Source organism: Aquarana catesbeiana, linkage group LG06 (assembly GCF_042186555.1).
Source record: "Aquarana catesbeiana isolate 2022-GZ linkage group LG06, ASM4218655v1, whole genome shotgun sequence".
NCBI lineage: Eukaryota > Metazoa > Chordata > Amphibia > Anura > Ranidae > Aquarana > Aquarana catesbeiana.
The window spans coordinates 261756455-261777244 of record NC_133329.1 but is presented as its reverse complement, the minus strand read 5'-3'; the positions used below and the strand labels follow the sequence as shown (position 1 = coordinate 261777244).

The 20790-nt window shown below is 42.1% G+C and overlaps 2 protein-coding genes across 4 annotated transcripts in view; one reads left to right on the top strand and one right to left on the bottom strand.

The window, feature by feature from the left end:
• Positions 1-1976: 1976 nt before the first annotated feature.
• NDUFB3 (NADH:ubiquinone oxidoreductase subunit B3) lies at positions 1977-20435 on the bottom strand. Its single transcript, XM_073633251.1, has 3 exons — positions 20294-20435; positions 5898-6048; positions 1977-2195 (listed from the first exon to the last, which is right to left on the bottom strand). The coding sequence occupies exons 1-3, from the start codon at positions 20418-20420 to the stop codon at positions 2039-2041; spliced, it is 435 nt and encodes a 144-aa protein (XP_073489352.1). The 5' UTR covers positions 20421-20435; the 3' UTR covers positions 1977-2038.
• Positions 19996-20790, top strand: part of HYCC2 (hyccin PI4KA lipid kinase complex subunit 2) — a 239660-nt gene continuing 238865 nt past the window's right edge. For 2 of the 3 annotated variants that reach the window (XM_073633247.1, XM_073633246.1), the window contains exon 1: positions 19996-20213. The gene's annotated coding sequence lies outside the window, so the exon portion shown is untranslated. The remainder of the gene's footprint in view (positions 20214-20790) is intronic. The other variant, XM_073633250.1, reaches the window with a different exon arrangement.

Here is a 20790-nt window from a genome sequence, read left to right as displayed (position 1 = left end):
AAAAATTGGTCGCCGGACTCCCACTTTAAATATCTTTAGCCTTATGGTTTTCCCTGGTAATTTATACATCTCTGCCGCACTACACATCCAGACAGGTGACACATTTGCTGGTTCAGTAATTTGGCTTCTTTTGTCACCTGCTTCAAGCCTATTCACTGAGCTAAGAATTATCACCTCTGTTCAATAAATGATCCAGTAGGTTGAACTGGGAAGTAGCAGTGTTCTTGCTGAGGTTGCAGAACAGAAGAGGTATGTACAAGAATGCCTGAACAAAACTGTAGCAGGTAACACAGTAAACATACTGTATGTAAAAAACTGTATTTAGCCATTTGCCTGGAGTTCTATTTTAAGCTTTATGTCTATGTGTTGTGGAGGACTGATAAGTGTAGAAATAAGAAGATAAGATAAAATAAAGCAAACAATTAGGTAGTACGCATTTTCAAAGTCCATTTCCACATAAATAGCATCAGACCATCCCTAAAAGGATAGGTTCACCATTAGTAACATGTTACTAAATAACCTGCTGCCAACCCGAACCGATCCCCCATTGTGACAGTGGGTGGGGGTGGATCTTCTCCCCGCACCTCCGGTCACAATTCCTAAAATAGCGGGAAATTCTGTGGGTTCTGTGAATTATTAAACTACAGCTGACAGCTTGTAGTTCTCAATGAACTACAAGGGCGCTGGTGATCTCCTTGCAACTCAGTAACTGCCCGCCCGTATCAGTGGTATGGGCAGAAAGCTCCACTGATGTCTGCAGCTTGCTATGGGGGCACTCAAGCCAAGTCACAGCTCCCTGTGTCCAGTCAGACAAGGAGCTGTGGCCCAGCCCCCTTTCTCTCCCGATTGGCTAGCTGGCTTTGAATGACAGCAGCGGAAGCCAATGGCAACGCTGCTGTGTCTCAGCTAATCAGGAGGGAGAGTCCCAGACGGCTGAGACATTTGTGGACATGGCTGGAGAGAGAGGGGGCTCAGGTAAGTATTAGGAGGTGCTGGGGCGGCTGCTGCACACAGAAGGCTTTTTATCTTAATGCATTTAGATAAAAAAACCTTCTGCCTTTACAACTCCTTTAAGCTTTGGCAATAAAACCTGGAAGGCGATTGGTTTCTATGCAGAGTTGCACCAGATTTTGCACTCTCCAGTTTTAGTAAATAAACCCCACCATGTACACTATGTATGAACCACAGTCAGACTCCTTCTGTATCCCATATTATACATTTCAGTAATAAAATAAAAAAAAAAAAAAAAGGCATTCCAACTGTCAGACTGATTTGAAATTTTAGTTCGTATTAGGAGAATAATCTTCCTCCAAAAGTATTACGCAGTGGACAAAAAAAACAAAAAACAAAAAAAAAAACAAAAAAAAAAAAACAAAAAAAAAAAAAAACACAAAAATGACACCGAGCAACGTGATTTATTGCAAAAAATTAGGCAACTGTTTTTTTTTTTTCCTGATGACAAATAGTAAACTTCCTTGAAATGCTGTTTAAGCAGTTGTAAACCGCTGGGCGAGTTTTCTTTTATACCTTCAAGGTAAAGGCATAATGTGCTAGTATGCATCGCATACTAGCACATTATGTGAAACTTACCTGAAAACGAAGCATTCCAGCGATGCGATGTCACCGCTGGGGGCCGCTTCCATCTTCACCCGTCTTCCTTCCAGATCACTCCCGCATATATGTGGGGGAGTCGCCGTTTAGGGCACAGGACTCTGAAGGAACGGGCTGGGTGGCCGTTCCTTCAAAGCGCATGACGTCTTCCGGTGTATATATAGTAAATATCTTCTAAACGGTGCACATTTAGGAGGTATTTACAGTACCTATAGGTAAGCCTTATTATAGGTTTACCTACAGGTACAAGTCAGAGATGGAAGCATTCTTCCACAATAAGCTCCACTGATATTACTTGTTATCTTCCCATTTGATTTGCACTGAATATTAATGTTTATCTAAGGAGCACAAAGTAACTACACATCTAAAGTAGGGCAGATCATTTTAATAAAGTTCCTTTTGTTTAACAGACTTTTTTATACATATTTTAATGGTGTCCACTGTTTTTCTTAGGTGGAAAAAGGGCGTACTCCACTCCAAGTGACACAACAAAGGCAGCGAAGCCCCATTTAAAACCTTTGAAGATAACTTGGCCTAGGGTGACAGGTTTAGCAAAGACTCCTGAGTATCTCCAGACTTCATTCCTGTAAATTAAGCAAATGTAAATAAATCAGTCAGCAAACATAAAATAAGTAAAAATACACAACTTGCACACTAGAAGCAGCCAACACATAACCACCCCTGTCTAAGTAGACTAAACTAGACAATCAGCAGTCTCCTGTTCTACACTGACAACAGTCTGTTGAGGTGAATTTAGCAGCTCACATCCACTTTCCCAAATTGTTGTGGGTCTCGGTGTAAGAAATTCAGGCAGAGGTCTGTATAGCCCCTGTCTTGTCCTGTCCAGCACTGATCCCAATCCTTCCTGGTCATCGGCACTATGTGCTGCAGCTCCTCCTTTCGTCTTAGCTTCGGTTTGGCTTGGAGGAGCGCGAAGGAAATGCCATAGTTAGCCTGTAATGCTCTCTAGGGCTCAAACAACTAATCGATTATGAAAATAGTTGACAGCTATTTTCATAATCATTTAATCGGCCAGTCAATTAGCCGGTTCCCGACCGGCCGCTGCAGTTAAACTGCGGCAGAATGGCTTCCCTGGGCGAGCCGCCGTAGCTGTACATCGGCGCTTTAGTATAAACACACAAATCCCGGTTCTCTCAGGGCAGAGGAGAGAGATTGTGTGTTCATACTAAGTATGAATAAGTACCGATCTCTCTCCCCCCCTAATCAGTCCTATCCCCCCTACAGTTAGAACATGCTGAGGTAACACAGTTAATCCCTTGATCGCCCCCTTAGTGTTAACCCCGTCCCTGCCAGTGACATTTATACAGTAATCAGTGCATTTTTATAGCAAATGTGTCAAAAGTGTCTAATTTGTCCGCCCGCAATATCGCAGTCCCGATTAAAAAAAAAAAAAAATTCCATAAATCTATCCCCTATTTTGTAGGCACTATAACTTTTGTGCAAACCAATCAATAACGCTTACTGCAATTTTTTTTTTACCAAAAATATGTAGAAGAATACATATCGGCCTAAACTGAGGCTATTTGGGATATTTATAATTTGGGATATTTATGATAGCAAAAAGTAAAAGATAGTGTTTTTTTCAAAATTTTCGATCTTCTTCTGTTTATAGCGCAAAAAATAAAAGGTGATCAAATACCACCAAAAGAAAGCTCAATTTGTAGGGTAAAAAGGACGTCAATTTTGTTTGGGTACAGCGGCACACAATCGCGCAACGTCAGTTAAAGTGACGCCGTATTGCAAAAAATGGCCTGCTCATTGAGTATCCAAATCTTCCGGGGCTGAAGTGGTTAGTTGGCTTGCATACAGAATGCATTATTTGTTTACAGATCAGGAAATACAGTGCAGCACACATACAGCTCAGTACACTGTCCATACAGGTCAGTAAGTGCCTGAGAACTTGTGAACGTGTGAGGAACAATGCCTCATGGGACATGTAGTCCTGGCTGGAAGTGAGTGGTTCTAAAGGCAAAAGTTTTTTTACCTTGCTATAGGGGCGCTCTATACTATACGTTTCAGCTTGCTATTGGAGTACTCTGAGGGCAGGCCAGAAGCGTCGGTGGGGGACCCCAGAAGAGGAGAATCATGGCTGCTCTGTGCAAAACCATTACACAGAGCAGGTAAGTATAACATGTTTGTTTAGAAAAAAAAAAAATCACTTTAAAAGACTGTGTGCAAGGAAGATCAGCATTTGAACCCAGAGAAGGTGGAGGCTGACAGACTGGAGGTAACAGAAGGCATTAAAACTACATTTAAAGTATACTTTTACCAGTACTGTGCATTATATTTAAAAAAGATCATATTCATGAAGAAAAAAAAAAAAAGTCTCAGCTTTTAGTACTACTTTAATATAAAAGATTTATCTCTCCCTTCCACCCTTCATATAGCTTCATGTCTGAGTCCTAGGTAAAATGCCCATATATCCTATTTCTGGGTGTATTCATTAACATTAAATATATATATATATATATATATATATATAGTAATATATATTATTACTTTCACTGTTTCACAGTATAAATGAACCCCTTATAGTAGTGATTATCTCTTTTTGTACTATTAAAAAAAAAGTTTTTTTTAACCCCATTATGACAGGTGATACAAAAATTAAAGTATGCTGCTGCTACTAAACGTTTTAGGCCTGGTTCACATCTATGTGTTTTTTGGTGCTTTTTGCAGAAACGCACTACAGTTCATTTAACATGGTTTCCTATGGGACACGTTCACATCTATGCTTTTTTCAGCCGCTACGTATTTGGAAAGGGTTTTCAACGCAAAACATAAAGGCAAATTGCAGCAAAATAGCGTGTGCAAAAAAGCACTGCAGAAACAGATCAAAAGCAAACTGCAAAGGTGTGTACTGAGCCTTATGCTGGCCATACCCGTATCGATTTTCGGACGAGAATATGCATACGAAAAATCTTTGTACATTTCGCTGAATGAAAGAATATCGTTTGAAAATTTCTCTTGCTTTTAACATTCAATTTTAAAATGAATAACATTTCTGAACGAAAAACCCCATACACTGTCTGAAAATTCCTTTGACCAAAAAGTTTTCTATTCTGCTCCTTCAAATTTTTCAGTCACCGTGGTCAAAAACGAACGTCGATTGGACCCCATTAACGGATTAGAAAATCAATGAACGTTCTTAAAATGAATTTTTTTTGACGGAAGACATTGTTTTTGTATGGCCAGCATAAGTGACAGCAGGCACAGGTAGCTTTTATCAAGCCATCTGCCTATGACAAGAGAGTCTGTCGTACATAATATATTACAGTTCTGTCTGAAAATCTGCAAAACAGTCTTCAAATTTTTTATCGAAAGAAAAAAAAAATTAATCTGAGTCTGATGATATTTACCAGATGTGACCTCTAATAGCATATACAGTATATCTCTTCTGTCTGTTATTCTCAGAGTGGATTAGAGATTTTGCTCCCAGACCATAGTTGGTTATTTATATTTACCATTGCATATAGATATTTAAGAATAAATTGCCTTATAATTTAATCTTTACATATTAACTAAAATTATACACCACACTTTTTTTAAGGGTATTATCCGATTAATCGAAACAATAATCAGCCAACTAATCGATTATGAAAATAATCGTTAGTTGCAGCCATAATGCTCACTTCACGTCACTTGCAGTAATGATGATCTTAAGGTGGCAGGGGACACACCCAGCAGCCACAATGATCAAATAAACACCGAAGGCTTAAAGCTGAACTCTGGGCATTTTTTTTTTTTTTTTAACCATGCAGTGGGTCTGTGCAGTGGGTTAACTGCTAGTTTTAGTCTAGGGGTTCAGGGAGCCTAAATATACTCATATAATACTCCAATCCGCCCAGCGCAAAACCGGTCCCTTCGTCTTCTGCCACCCCCGCGGTCTATCGGTCTTGTGCTGTGGTCTGTTCCCAATGTCATCACACCCATATACCAACTCTGGACATGAAGACGTCAGGAAAAGTCCACCACTGGACATAGGGAGGGCCCTGTTTTCCAGAGGATCGGGTTAGTATAGACGCTAGACAAACTGAGCATTAATCCATGCAGTGTAGACAGCCCCACTGTCTGGGGAAAAAAAAATTGCCTTGAGTTGGGCTTTAATGTGATGGGCAGACTTTTACAAAAAAAAAAAAACAAAACCTAAGAGGAATTTAAAAAATAATTTGAACTATGCAGGTTACATACTATTATGGGTAATGATTGTTTAGTGGTGAGTAAACGGGAACCCATTCCTTCAACTTTAATAAAGCCATATTTACCTTAACCATGGATCCTTCAGACCCCTTCTTGCAAGCCTGGCCTGTACGTCTTCTAGGGGTGTTCCCTCTATTTTCCATATCCTGTAATCTGGTATGTGGAGCTTCCCATGTCCATGTCCATGTCCGTGGTGTTCAGGTCCATGACCCATACCTGTGTCAATGTTTAAACAGTACAAAGATCAAAACATGCGTATAGACAAAATTATATTCCCTATAGAATGTTTGTCACTAAGACAAAACAAAACTGTACATACCAATTACAGCTCAAATCTGAACCAATAAGATTATTCATTTTAAAGCTGAACTTCACTCGCTCAATCAACATTGACTATTTTTTAATTCTTATGCTGCTAGCATTAGTCAACAGAATGAAAGGTACAGTATATTATATTTGTTTTAAACTTTTTTTAACCTTTCTTCACTTACTTCCTGGTTTCTGGGCCTAGACTTCCCAGGAGTCTTCAGGAGAGGTTCTCAGCTAAGCACACTCTCCGATGGATTCCAGGAAGTGAATGCTACATGAATCATCTGCCTTTACTTAGGCTGCTTTCACACTGAGGTGTTTTACAGGCTTTTTTTCCCTAAAAATAGCACCTGTAAACTGCCTCTTCTGTAGCCCCAGTGTGAAAGCCTTAGTGCTTTCACACTGGGACGGTGCGATTGCAGGACAGGAAAAAAAGTCCTGCAAGCAGCATCTTTGGGGTGGTGCAGTAGTGGTGTATACACCGCTCCTAAACTGCCCCTGACATTGAAATCAATGGGCAGCGCTTCAGCAGTGGCACTTTTAACCCCTTTTTGGCCAATAGCAGGGGTTAAAAGCGCCCTGCTATCTGCCAAAAAGCGTTGCTATAACAGTGGTAAAGCTCCGCTAAAACTAGCAGCGCTTTACCGCTAATGCCCCCACCCCATTGTGAAAGTAGCCTTAAAGCGAAGTTCCACTCATTTTTGTGTTTATATAAAAGTCAGCAGCTACAAAAATGGTAGCTGCTGACTTTTAAATAAACACACACTCACCTGTCCCACGATTTAGCGGTGCACTCACCCCAGCAGTTTTCACACTCTCTCCTCCCTCAGCGGTGCTGGCATCTTTACTATGGGCACCCAGCTGTGACAGCTTGCGGCTTCACAGCCAGGTGCCCACTGCGCATGCAAGAGCAGTGCTGTGCTCTGTGATTGGTTCCGAAGTCTTCTAGGACCTGTCATGTGTCCCAGAAGACACATGACATTCTCTTTGCAAATAATAAAGATTCTAACTACTAGCAAGAATAAGTCCTTACATTTAAAGAGCACCTGTCATTTCAGATCCAACGCATGCACGAGCGGTGCATGTTAGCGGGCATCCACTCACCTGCTGCCGCCACGTCCCTCACCTTGTTGTGTCACTGCCACATCACCAGCCGTCCCATTAAAGTGAATGGGACTGTTGGTGAATCAACAGCGGGTCAGAGGAGGAGCCTCAGTGGGACAGAGATGACAGTTGCATTTTAAAAACTATGATTTAAATCGAGATGATTTAAATCAATCCTTTTTACTAGTGATTTAAATCATGATTTAAGTCGACTTGATTTAAATCAAATCCACCCTGAAAACCCAGCGTTTTCATGTACCCGGGTAGCACAGATGCAGCATCCGGCCCCGCTACCTGTCAAGGTGTATGACCGGCTGAAATACACTGGAGCTGGACACTGTACGAAGTGGTACTCGTATGCCTGGAGCACAGATATTCTACGTTCTGAGCATGCGTCCCTAAATGCATAGGCCCTAAGCGTGAGTACGACTTGATTTAGCTTCCAGACGCAGTGTATTTCAGCCTTTCAAAGATCTGTGTCTCCCAGGTGCACAAAAATGCTGGGATTGGACACATAGGGGCTAAGAGCCCAGTGTGCATGAGGCCTGGCTATTACTAGTTGACAAAAAGTTGCTCAGTTTTGTTATACATGATATTACTACACCTCATACAGTTTTACCTCTTGCAAAGATAGTCCTGTTAAAGCATGAACATACACAGAATGACGAGAAGCAATTTATAAGACTAAATACTGCCATCTACAGGTAGATAAAGAAAAGCCATAGCATGGTTTGATGAATTAGCAATGCCGTGGACAGTTCCAGCTTTTACCATTAACTCACCTAATGAGACATCATACACAGTCAGGCCACTTATGCTCTGATTCAGAGTACTAGCAGAATCCTTCCTCAAGAAAAGCCACAGCAACAAAACCATTAATACAAGCATAAATTCCACCCTGAAAACCCCAAGAGAAAATCTCCCATCTCTACAAAAGGAAAAACAGCTGTGCACTTTTAACAACTACATACATTCCAGCACTAAAAAGGTATACAAAACATAATTAAAAGAGAAGCAATCCATCATAATAGAAAATGAAATAAATCTACAGACAACCCCCATAGCTGGCCTTCAGGCAACAAGCCAATTTTAGACTTAAAAGCAAAGTTTACCTTTCTTCGCTTTTTTTTTTCACCCTAAATTCCAGCTCCCCTATGTACCAATATGCCATTAATGAACTTCTTTTGTAAAAATAAAACCGCTTTCCATTCATCCTACCCACGCTTACCTCACTCTCTTCATGGATGTTTGAAAACACTGCTCCATTACTTCTGCCTTACTTCCTGGACAGAAGTTAGGTCATGACACAGGAAGGAGTTGACCAGCTGAGGGTAGATGATGCAGGGTGTGTGCGAATGAGATCAGCTGGTCAACTCTTTGCTATGTCATGACCTAACTTCTGTCTAGGAAGTAAGGCAGAAGTAATGGAACAGTGTTTTCAAACAGCCATGAAGAGAGTGAGGTGAGCGTGGGCAGAATAAATGGAAAGCGGTTTTACTTTTGCAAAAGAAGTACATTAAGGCTATACTGGTACATAGGGGAGCTGGAATTTAGGAAAGAAAAGGTGAACTCCCATACATGACTTTTTACCTATAGGTAAGCCTTATTATAGGCTTACCTATAGGTAGCGTAAATATCTCATAAACGTGCACCGTTCAGGAGATATTTACTGCACATGCAGCCAGTGACATCACCGGCGCATGCGCTCTGAAGGAACCTGGGCCATTCCTTCAGAGTCCTGTGCCGTAAACGACAGCTCATGTGTGCATGCGCATCATCGTGACTCTGGCCAGTCACACAGCCAGAGTCTGCGAACCCAGAAGGAAGACGAGATGGAAGCTGTGTCAGTGGGGACAGCTCGCCGCTGGAAAGGCTTTTTTCGAAGGCAAGTTTCAGATAATGTGCTAGTATGCAATGTATACTAGCACGTTATGGCTATATCTTGCAGGTTAAAAAAAATATAAAAATAAAATTGTTGGCAGTTTACTACCACAAGAATATGTTAACTAGGAGGTGCACTGAATGGAAGTTTGTGCCGAAAACCGAAAATGCAGGATGCACTTGGCCGAAAACCAAACACAGTATATATATATATATATATCTCTATCTATCTATCTCTATATCTATATCTATATAGTGGCTTGCGAAAGTATTCGGCCCCCTTGAACTTTTCAACCTTTTGCCACATTTCAGGCTTCAAACATAAAGATATAAAACTTTTATTTTTTGTGAAGAATCACCAACAAGTGGGACACAATTGTGAAGTGGAACGAAATCTTTTGGATTTTTGAAACTTTTTTAACTAATAAAAAAATGAAAAGTGGGGCGTGCAAAATTATTCGGCCCCCTTGCGTTAATACTTTGTAGAGCCACCCTTTGCTGCGATTACAGCTGCAAGTCGCTTGGGGTATGTCTCTATCAGTTTTGCACATCGAGAGACTGAAATTCTTGCCCATTCTTCCTTGCAAAACAGCTCGAGCTCAGTGAGGTTGGATGGAGAGCGTTTGTGAACAGCAGTTTTCAGCTCTTTCCACAGAGTCTCGATTGGATTCAGGTCTGGACTTTGACTTGGCCATTCTAACACCTGGATACGTTTATTTGTGAACCATTCCTTTGTAGATTTTGCTGTATGTTTGGGATCATTGTCTTGTTGGAAGATAAATCTCCATCCCAATTTCAGGTCTTTTGCAGACTCCAACAGGTTTTCATCCAGAATGGTCCTGTATTTGGCTGCATCCATCTTCCCCTCAATTTTAACCATCTTCCCTGTCCCTGCTGAAGAAAAGCAGGCCCAAACCATGATGCTGCCACCACCATGTTTGACAGTGGGGATGGTGTGTTGAGTGTGATGAGCTGTGTTGCTTTTACACCAAACATATCGTTTTGCATTGTGGCCAAAAAGTTCGATTTTGGTTTCATCGGACCAGAGCACCTTCTTCCACATGTTTGGTGTGTCTCCCAGGTGGCTTGTGGCAAACTTTAGATGAGACTTTTTATGGATATCTTTGAGAAATGGCTTTCTTCTTTTCACTCTTCCATAAAGGCCAGATTTGTGCAGTGTACGACTGATTGTTGTCCTATGGACAGACTCTCCCACCTCAGCTGTAGTTCTCTGCAGTTCATCCAGAGTGATCATGGGCCTCTTGGCTGCATCTCTGATCAGTCCTCTCCTTGTCTGAGCTGAAAGTTTAGAGGGACAGCCAGGTCTTGGTAGATTTGCAGTGGTCTGATACTCCTTCCATTTCAAAATGATCGCTTGCACAGTGCTCCTTGGGATGTTTAAAGCTTGGGAAATCTTTTTGTATCCAAATCCGGCTTTAAACTTCTCCACAACAGTATTACGGACCTGCCTGGTGTGTTCCTTGGTCTTCATGATGCTCTCTGCCCTTTCAACAGAACCCTGAGACTATCACAGAGCCAGTGCATTTATACAGAGACTTGATTACACACAGGTGGATTCTATTTATCACCATCAGTCATTTAGGACAACATTGGATCATTCAGAGATCCTCGCTGAACTTCTGGAGTGAGTTTGCTGCACTGAAAGTAAAGGGGCCGAATAATTTTGCACGCACCACTTTTCAGTTTTTTAATTGCTAAAAAAGTTTAAAATATCCAATAGATTTCGTTTCACTTCACAATTGTGTCCCCCTTGTTGGTAATTCTTCACAAAAAATTAAAATGTTATATCTTTATGTTTGAAGCCTGAAATGTGGCAAAAGGTTGAAAAGTTCAAGGGGGCCGAATACTTTTGCAAGACACTGTATATAATTGTACTATATTTGACTTGACTGGAAAGCATCAAAAATCCGCCAAAAACATACATGTAGAAATGCATCTGGACTGCGTTTCTATGGTGTGAACTGACCCTGAAATCGCAGCAAGAATGCATCAATAACGCACCCATTTTGCGAAAAAAATCGCATGCGTATTCTGCGCCATTATTGGCACCTTTTTCACTTTTCAGCAAAATGTTGATAACACCATTTCCGGCCAATATGTTTCCACGGCTGAAATTTCAAAGCATTTCCAACATTTCATATTTCTGATATGTGCCTGCTGTACCATGTACTTGTGTTAAAAAGTACCCTGTTCTCTTTCTATTGCTTCCTTTGTGGGAAATCCCTGGTGTCCCTACCAGTCTCTCTGCTTTCCTATTAAGAACTGACCACACTAAGCATGAGTGCACAGCATGGCCAGTTTTTAGCTGTGCTGGGAACCCAGCTTTCTCTCCTCCATTGATCATACACCTACCCCCAGCACCCCCCCCCCCCCCCGAAAGCCATTCACTGGGAAGATCAATGTGCTGCCATTTCTCCATGCAGCTGAGAACAGAAGGTATGTGATCACTTATAAAAAAAAAAAAAAAAAAGTATTTATAATTTTTTTTTTTTATATGTATACACAAATGTTTTAACTTTCCTTTCTATTTTAAACAGAATGGGTTGTTTTACAAGATGAGGGTTTACACATACTTTAAACTAATAAGCAGGGAAATTCTTCTCACACTTAGCCTAGGTTCATATTGGAGCGAATTTGCGGCAATGGCACTGTCCGAATAGGTGCAGCACCGCACTGTTTCACAAAAGTAGTTTCTGTACTACTCTTGGCGACTTCGGGTGCGATTTCAATAGACATCTGTGCAGGAACCTGCACAGATATCTGTGAAATCGCCCCCAAAGCCGGGCTGACATGCGGGTACAAATTTCAATCCCGTAGCAGTGTGAACCTAGGCTAAAGCTAAGCTATTTGGGGCATTTTTGGGCACATTTCAAGCATGAATTTTTATTTTTAGCCAATGAAAAGCTAGATATTAGAAAATGCACAGAAAACAAGCAGTACTTTTTTGAGTGATGAGCTTCAAATGGCTCAACGCTCAGGTGAGAACAAGGCCTAATACAGCCAGATCAATTCATTCAAAAGCGTCACATGCAAAAGGTACCTTCAACATCAAAGGATCAGACAGCTGCACCTAATGGAATGTGGTGTACAATCCATGAAACAAATGCCAGCAGGATGTTACCTTGGTAAAACAGAACGAAGAAAAAAAAAAAAAAAAAAAAAAAAAAATCTACACAGATGTGGGATCACTTTATGGAAGACGTGAATGTTCTGGTTCTTAAAAGGGAACTTTAAAAATATTCAGGAATGGAGAACTTTTGACATACTATAATTCTTTCAGCTCTGTTTGTTGAATTGTTCAGGGCTCTGCTAATTTATTTATAGCAACCTCCCCAACACAAAACTCAGGCTGCTTTTATCATATGTGATGGAGAACTTGTCAAAAGTTATCAGGCTGATAACAGAAGAATGGAGCAGGAGACAGCTATGGGAGATAGATCTTTGAAGAGAGATAAAAAAACACTGCAGATATATGTGCCCAGCTTAAATTCCATGAATCGGGTTTACATCCACTTTAAGCACTTGCCGACCAGACGGCTGCGTAAATCACCATCCCGGTTTCTAACGGTTTGTGCACTAGCTTCTGCGGACACGCGCGCCGACTGGCCAGCAGGAGGAGCCAATCAGCGGGTGCGGAGGACTCAATGTCCGCTGGCCACCCGCGATCCTTCCCTGTAGAGACAGAACGGGGATCTGCTGAAGTAAACAAGGCAAATCTCCATTCTAACAGGGGATTACACTGAGATCTTGTCTTTCTGCTATGCAGGAAGATGGATTTCTGTGTTATCCCGGGCAGCCCCTGCCCCATACAGTTAGTAAACACACCCAGGGAACACAGTTAACCCTTTGATTGCCCCTGATGTTAACCCCCTTCCCTGCCAGTGTCATTAGTACAATGTCAATGCATAGTTTTAGCACCGATCACTGCAATAATGTCACTGGTTCCCAAAAAAAAAAAAAAAAGTGTCAAAAATGTCAGTTAGGTGTCCGATCTTTCCACTGAAATGTTGCAGTCCTGCTAAAAATCACTAATCGCCAAGATAACTAGTAAAATGAGAATTAAAAAATGAAAATGCCATAAATCTTTCCCATAGTTTGCAGACACTATAACTTTTGCGCAAACCAATGAAAATACGCTTATTGGGATTTTTTTGACCAAAAATATGTAGCAGAATACATATTGGCCTAAACTGATGAAGAAATTAGATTTTTTTTTTTTTTTGTAAATTATTGGTAATGCTTTATAGCAGAAAATAAGAAATATATATTTTTTCAAAATCAACGTTCTTTTTTGTTTATAGCGCAAAAAACCCCCCAAAAAACGCAGAGGTGATCAAATACCACCAAAAGAAAGCTCTATTTGTGGGGAAAAAAAGGACATCAATTTTATTTGGGTACAGCATCGCACGGCCGTATTGAAATAAATTAAAGGGTTAAAACCTTCCAGGGCTGAAGTGGTTAAGATGGAAAATCTTCTGCCTTTACAACCACTTTAACATGGTTTTCTACGGGACACGTTCACATCTATGCTTTTTTTCAGCTGCTGGATTTTTGGAAAGGGCCAAGGACCTTTTTTAAAAGCAAAACGAAACGGTGCATTTTTGGTTCAGCTGCAGAAAAGCATATACAGGCAGTCCCCGACTTACGAACGACTCCTACTTACGAACGGTCTCAATGCCGGCTGCTTGCGCTCCACGCTGGTCCTGGATACCTCCGAGCAGCTATCTTGCCACATTCGACACTGCAGTACTTCATTTACTGCATGGCCAGAAGAGCCCCAGAAGCGCCCGGAACATCCCACATCCCTGCACAGGCGGATGTTACACTTACAAGCAGTGTTCCGACTTATGAACAAATTCCACTTACGAACAAACCAACAGTCCTTAATGTGTTTGTAACCCAGGGACTGCCTGTAGTGTGTTTTTTGCATTGATTTGCGTTTTTCAATCCACCCAACAAAAAATTGTCCAAAAAACAAAACAAATAGAGAATGCATTAAGGTAAAATACCTTCAGCCTTTAGAACTACTTTAAATAAGCCATGTAGGTATTAAAAAAAAAAAAAAGAAAATACTTGCTCTCTGTCCTATGCACATTTTCTACTCCTAGTTATACTGATGATCCTCTTTCAGGTTGAAGAATACAAGAGTGGAGGCTTCTAATTTGGGCAAAAAATTTTTTGGCCACAGGAATAACTGAAATAAACTGGGAATGTAAGCAAACTTGTTGCACATTGACAAGTCAATGTCCTTGTTTCCGTTTATTTCTTTTTTTATAATTTTCTTTTTTTTTTTCTAAATAATATACTGGAATTAGGCTTTGATGTTTATGTTTTAAGGTTTTTCGAAATTAAAAAAAATAAAAAAAATGCAAAAAGTATTCTACTTACAGTCAATGTGGACTATCCCTTGTGCAGCTGGCTGCAGATTTAGTTGAAATCCTCTAAAGCCCCTGTTTCCCCTACAGCCATAATCTTCTGGTGCCATGAGGGTTATTAAAGTCGAGGGACCTGTCACAGGCACTCAGCAAAGGTGACAACCATGCCTGCCCTTTCTGCCCCCCTCCTTCATTCACATACTACAGCTTTTATGAATGAAAAGAGATCTCTGAATAGAGAACAGGAAGATGAACGGAAGGTCTGCGCCCTCCATTCATAGATCACTTTTCAATGATAGCAGCTATAGTATAGATTCTATGAATGGGAGAGAGAAAGGGTGGGTGTAATCAGCACTCTTGATGAGTGCCCATGACAGGTCCCTTGGCTCTATTAACTCCCACATTACAAGAAGATTACTGCTACAGAGGTAGGGAAGGGATCAGAGGACAGAGCTGCACAAGGGACACTTCACATTGACAATGAGTACAGTCCATTGTACTGTGACTATTGAAATCGGCACATGCCTGTGCGTGGACTCCACCCACCCAGCCGTGTCATTCATCCAGAGATCTGCGAATTAATGCGACATTACAAGTCTTGTCTGCCCCTGAAACAGACAGACTTGTAGTTCTCAATGGTATACAAGTGCAGTATTCACAGCACTTGTAGTCCATTGACAGTTCCTCCAGCTCTGCAACCCAAAGCCTGTACCTCTGTATGGGATAGGAACTACAAGAAGAGTCTGCAGGAGCCTGCATTGCACCCACATTCCATTGACTGCAGGTGCAATACTTTGCAGGCTCCTGTGAAAAAAATAAAATAATGAATGCACTTTTTTCCTGCAAAATATGTGCAATTATTATTCTATTAAAGAGGTGAAGGTAGTCTTTAAAAAGAAAAGTACAGCCAAAGCTCATTTGTCTTTACTTCTCTTGTGGATCACAGGAGTGTAGTTTGTTCTGCACTCCTGTGACCCGTTTTCAGCAGACATCGGGCTGACGTCACAGAGCTGGTCCAGGCTCAGGAAAGACTGCGACCATATGGTCAGGATCTGCCCACATGCCTGGACCGGCGCCCAGCTCATCCTCTCAGTAAGCCGGTGAGAGCCTGAACTGGCCACTCCCACCCCCTACACAGCCCGGCACTCCAGTGAGCGCGGGGGGGGGGGGTGTCAGAGCAGAAAGCCTGAAAGTCACCAGCTCTCTGCTCGGGGAGCTCTGAGAACCGAGCGATCAGCGGTGTTTGATCGCTCAGTTCCCAGTCATAGAGCTTTAGAGCTGGCAGGGGATAGATGCAGCATCAGAACGATGCTTCATCCACCTAGGTAAGCAGGATTCCCAAAAAAAATTTAAAAAATTCCCATGCTTCTTTTTCAGGTTTTCTCACACCAGTGACAACCAGTTTTGAATTTCCGTTTCTATCCTGGTGGGTAGCAGTGGTGACCAGGACAAATAACAAAGGGAAATCTATCCAGTGGGGACATACCGTTTCCCCTAAAATAAGACCTAGCGTGATTGTCGGTGATGGCTGCAATATAAGCCCTACCCCCCAAATAAGCCCTAGTTAAAGTCCTTGTAGGTTTTATTTTCAGGGTAGGGCTTATTTTCGGGGAAACAGGGTAGGGCTTATTTGGGGGATAGGGCTTATATTGCAGCCATCACCAACGATCACGCTAGGTCTTATTTTAGGGGAAGCAGGGTAGCAATAAAAACCTGGAGCTGTAGAAATAGGAGCACCACACAAATGGTTTTGAAATCTATAATTATTTATTGTATTATAAAAATCGAAGGTTACCACTCAATGTATTTTGGGGACTTTCAGATGCCCTCTTTATTAGGGCACCAATGACTGGATAGAAAGAAATGGAGTCTGGAAAATGATTGACTTTAGAAGTAGATTTAGTACCAGTATCAAGGATGGGGGCTCCCTGAACTACAAAGGAAGCTTGGGGGACTTATTATACTAGAGGGAAAGCTTGGGGGCTCCCTGTACTACAGAGAAAGCTTAGGGGGGCTCCCTGTACTGCAGGGAAAATTTGAGGGAGCTCCCTGCACTACAGGAAAGCTTGGGGGGACTCACTGCACCACATGGAAAGCCAAGGGGACTAACTATACCACAGGGTAAGCATGGGGTGGGGGGATGTCATTATATTACAGGTAAAGCTTTGGGAAGCTCATTGTACTACAAGGAAAGCTTGGGGACTCACTGTACTGGAAGGAAGCAAATCCAAGTTTAACGTTGAATGAGCAAAATGTGAGTTTGATAGGCTGACATGCGCTAGATATTTGGGCATGGCCCTGATTTTGGTTTTTATTGGTTCAATAAAGTGAAATGACACTATTAAAGGGTTTTCATCCTTTTTCTGAGCTGCTTTAATCTGACATTAAGGTACATAACTTGTGCAGGTCCCTGGAAGTGGAGTTTCTGGTAAAACTGGAGAAAGTTCATGGTGAAGCAGTGCTCCAGAAGGTCTTGCCATATACTGTGGAAGTCATTGTTATTTGGTGAGTTTATTTCAGTCCATTGTTCAAGGTTTCCATTTCTGTACTGTTACATTGTTCTAATGCTTTTTGTTCTAGGCAAATTACTAGTCCACAGTTATCATAAAATACCAGTGGGTGCATGTATGAAAAGTATTCTATAACAAAAATCTGTTTATTGCCCTTAGCAACCAATCATCTTTCATTACCGCAGTACATGTTTAAAGCTAAACTTCAGGAATTAAACATCTACCCTTGCAGGTATAAGGTGCATTACTTATTATTTATCCCATGCTCTGGCCGCTTCCAGCACGGTTCTATTCTACCCAAAGATCCGGGCTGTGGGCAGTCCCTTAGAATCATCACATACAATGCAGGGCTATTAAAGTCTCACTCAGGGCAAAAACAAATTTTTAACCATACCTCCCTTTCACCCATCTCTAACCTATCCAGTACTTTTTTTTTACCCCCTTACCTGATGAAAGTAGATATACTTACATAGGCTTCCAGTGCAGGTCCTTCAATGCTGCTCCTTTTCAGGGATCGCTGATCCTGCATTGCGATGTCACCCAGAGACCACCGGTCCCCTACTGTCCCCCTGAGTTGAGGTCATCCTCTTCTCTCTCCTGAGAGGTCCCCAGCAGTGGCCATTTAAGAGGAAGTGTCCTGGTCTCATAAGCAGTGACGTGGACACCCAAAGAAGGACCCTTCCAGGAAGTAAACAGAAGAGGAGAAGACTCAGGCAGGTGGTGCCACATGAGTGCGGCTTCAGGTCAGTTAAAAAGGGCATTTAGGGTGGTCAATTAATTTTTCTCCTGGCTTCAGGTCAGTTAAAAAGGGCATTTAGGGTGGTCAATTAATTTTTCTCCCGGAGAATGGCTTTAACCCTGCATTGTATGTGGAGGAGGCGAACATGCAAATGCAACTGGGAGCACCTTAGAGAGGTGACAGCACTGGAATGGACAAGTGGATGGAGGGACCCTTCCAGAGCCAGGGGTAATGCAAGTAAGACACCTTTTCCCTGTAGACCCAACAAGCATTTAAACCTTGCAGTGCAGGGTGGCCCATTGGAAGGGTAGATTTTGTCTAATTTCAGGAGTTCGGCTTCACATTAGTATTAAACCCAAAAGCAAACATTTACAGCTCATCAAATCTTAGATGTGATGGCTGCCTTAGTTGTCTCTCTTTTATTTTCACCTGTTGATCCAGACTGGAAGTCTTTTATTTTTCAACAGAACAAGCTGTCCGGCAGATATAGCCGTTAGAAGACATCACCATTTAAAGGGGTTGTAAAGGTAAAAGTTTTTTCACCTTAATGCATTCTATGCATTAAGGTGAAAAAACATCTGACAATACTAGCCCCCCGTTTTACTTACCTGACCCCTCGAAAGTCCTGCGCTCGCCCCCGACATCCTCTTTGTCGCTCAGCCTGGCCGTTGATCGGTTACAGTGGATGGATTGAAAGCAGTGCAGCCATTTGCTCGCGCTGCTGTCAATCACATCCAATGATGCGGCGGGGCTGAGTGATACAGTGAGCGGCTATGGCCGCCGGCTGTATCACGGGAGCGCGCCCGCAAGCACTCAACACCATGCGAGGGAGCATGCATGAAAGTGTTAAGTTCTTGCGGGGGGGAGCTGAGACAGATCCCGAGGGACCCTAGAAGGCCAGGTTCAGGGCCACTCTGTGCAAAACGAGCTGCACAGTGAGGGTAAGTATAACAGTTTATTATTTATATATATATAATTTTATATATATATATAATCTTTAGTGATCCTTTAACACTGGCAGGGGAGCTTACAATGATCAGATTTTATGCAAAACCTTTATCCTAAAAAAAAAAAAAAAAATATTGTTGCAATTGCTTATAAAGTGTGATCTGCAGTTTGGCTTCAATTGGTTAGTGTATCTAAATCTGCTAGTATATCTAACACTCCCCTCCCCCTAGACTGACAACATTGCTGCCCAAAGGTGCCCCCTGTGTTCTTTTATTCAGAGTGGGGGCGCTCTAATACAGGAGGTGTGTTACTCTCCGGTGAAAACAGAGTTAAGAAAAGTTTAAAAAAAAAAAAAAAAAAAAAAAAAAAAAAAAAGGAAAAGAAAAATGGATGCAGCCACCACATCTAATGATTGGTAAGCTGCAATATATTACATTTTTGGTTTATTTAGACTTTATTGCAGGTATAAAATACACCATGAAATGTATTTTTAAACACAATTAGTGTAGGTACGTGAATTTCACCTTTGCATCAGCCTTGCAGGCTCTGTACAGCAGGGCTGGAGTGTGAGAGGAAGAAGCAGCTCAAGCAGTCATCCAGTTCATGTGCAGACATGAGGCATGGTGATAAGAGGAGAGGACAGAGAGGTGAGACCATGGTTATTCTGCTTGTCCTTTCACTGTCCAGTATAACCTGGGTACAGAGGACATCTAGTGGCAGAAAAAGAGTACTGCAGGTGAAATCTTTGGATTGAAGGTGAATGTTGCAGTAAAAGCTGGTTTCAGTATTTTATCTCTTAATAGATTATACATTTTTTGACTGAAGATCTAATTGGCTGCCATGAACAATTATTTTCTGTAAGCCCACTTTTCATACATCAGAATGTAGCTGTTCCCAACCCACTGCTTCCTTTTTGTTTGTTTTCCTTGTGTAGAAATCCCATGACAGCCAGACTCATGCTATAGAAACCCGAAGCTTGCAAACGAGCCCAACCCACACATCAACCTTATATTTCCTTTACTGAAGGAATTAATCCCTCTTCTCACCTGCAGTCACAGCCTCCGTAGCAGGGCCACTTCTTGCAGAACGGAACCGGAAACGGGTTTCAGTGAAGGACGGATATCAGAGTAACCTTGTGAGCTCCTTGACATATAAATAAAGTTATTGAGTAAAAAAAATCTCGAAAGCTATTTACTACAGAATGACCTCATCCAAAACCATTGTCTAATCAGCGGTGAGTATACAGAAACGAGGCTTAGAACGCAAACAGCTGTCCCTGCTTCCGCGGTGACGTGTGCCTCGAGCAGCACACCAATCAGGGCGGCGCTTGCTTGTGCAGCGGCGTTGTCCTATGGCAGGTGGCGTTGGTGCTGTGCTGCAGCTTGTCAGGAAGAAGAGCTGGAGGGGAGACATGACCGGGGCTCCGGGAGAGGAGGAGGAGTAGTGAACCGAGCGGGGGCGGCTGCGGCGGAGGAGCTCATGTCATTAAAGCAGGTGAATGAATGAAAGGCTTGTGGAAGGGAGAGGACTGGGGTGTCCCGGACGAGGAAGGAGGGGGTTCCCCTCACACTCACCTCTGCAGAACACGTCAGTGGACAGCCGTGCAGCCCAGACATTCCTCCGTGTGTCAGGAGTATGAGCCCGGGGGGAAAAGTCTGCACACCAGGCTGTGTCATCAATGACATCTCTTGGCATAGCCATCTACAGAAACACACATAGACACTCCATTCATTTCAGTGCATTGCCATTCATCTCACTGGAAAACATTTTCACATTAGTTGGAAATTTAGGATCTCTCATCTCATCCTGATCTTTGCTTTTTCTGTCCTGAACACGAATACACTAAAGCTGGCCATACACGGGTCCACAGACGACAGGATCCCATGAATTTAGATCAGCGTGTGGTAGGGTTGCCACCTCATCCCTTTTAAAAGGTTCTGTGGCTGATTAAGGTGATGATTAAACTTACGGAGCCTCATCTGCATTGAATCGGCCTCAGAACCTTTGTAATTCATATATATTTGGGTTTAAAGGGATGAGGTGGCAACCCTAGTTTGTGGCCGTCTGTGCT

Bases quoted from the DNA above. Each gene is read 5' to 3' on its own strand.
- NDUFB3 (XM_073633251.1), bottom strand. From the start codon at position 20,420: ATGGCTATGCCAAGAGATGTCATTGATGACACAGCCTGGTGTGCAGAC. The intron at 6,049-20,293 runs GTGAGTGTGAGG...ACATTGACACAG, and splicing joins CACTGACGTGTTCTGCAGAG to GTATGGGTCATGGACCTGAA. The intron at 2,196-5,897 runs GTAAATATGGCT...CTTAATTTACAG, and splicing joins CTGAAGGATCCATGGTTAAG to GAATGAAGTCTGGAGATACT.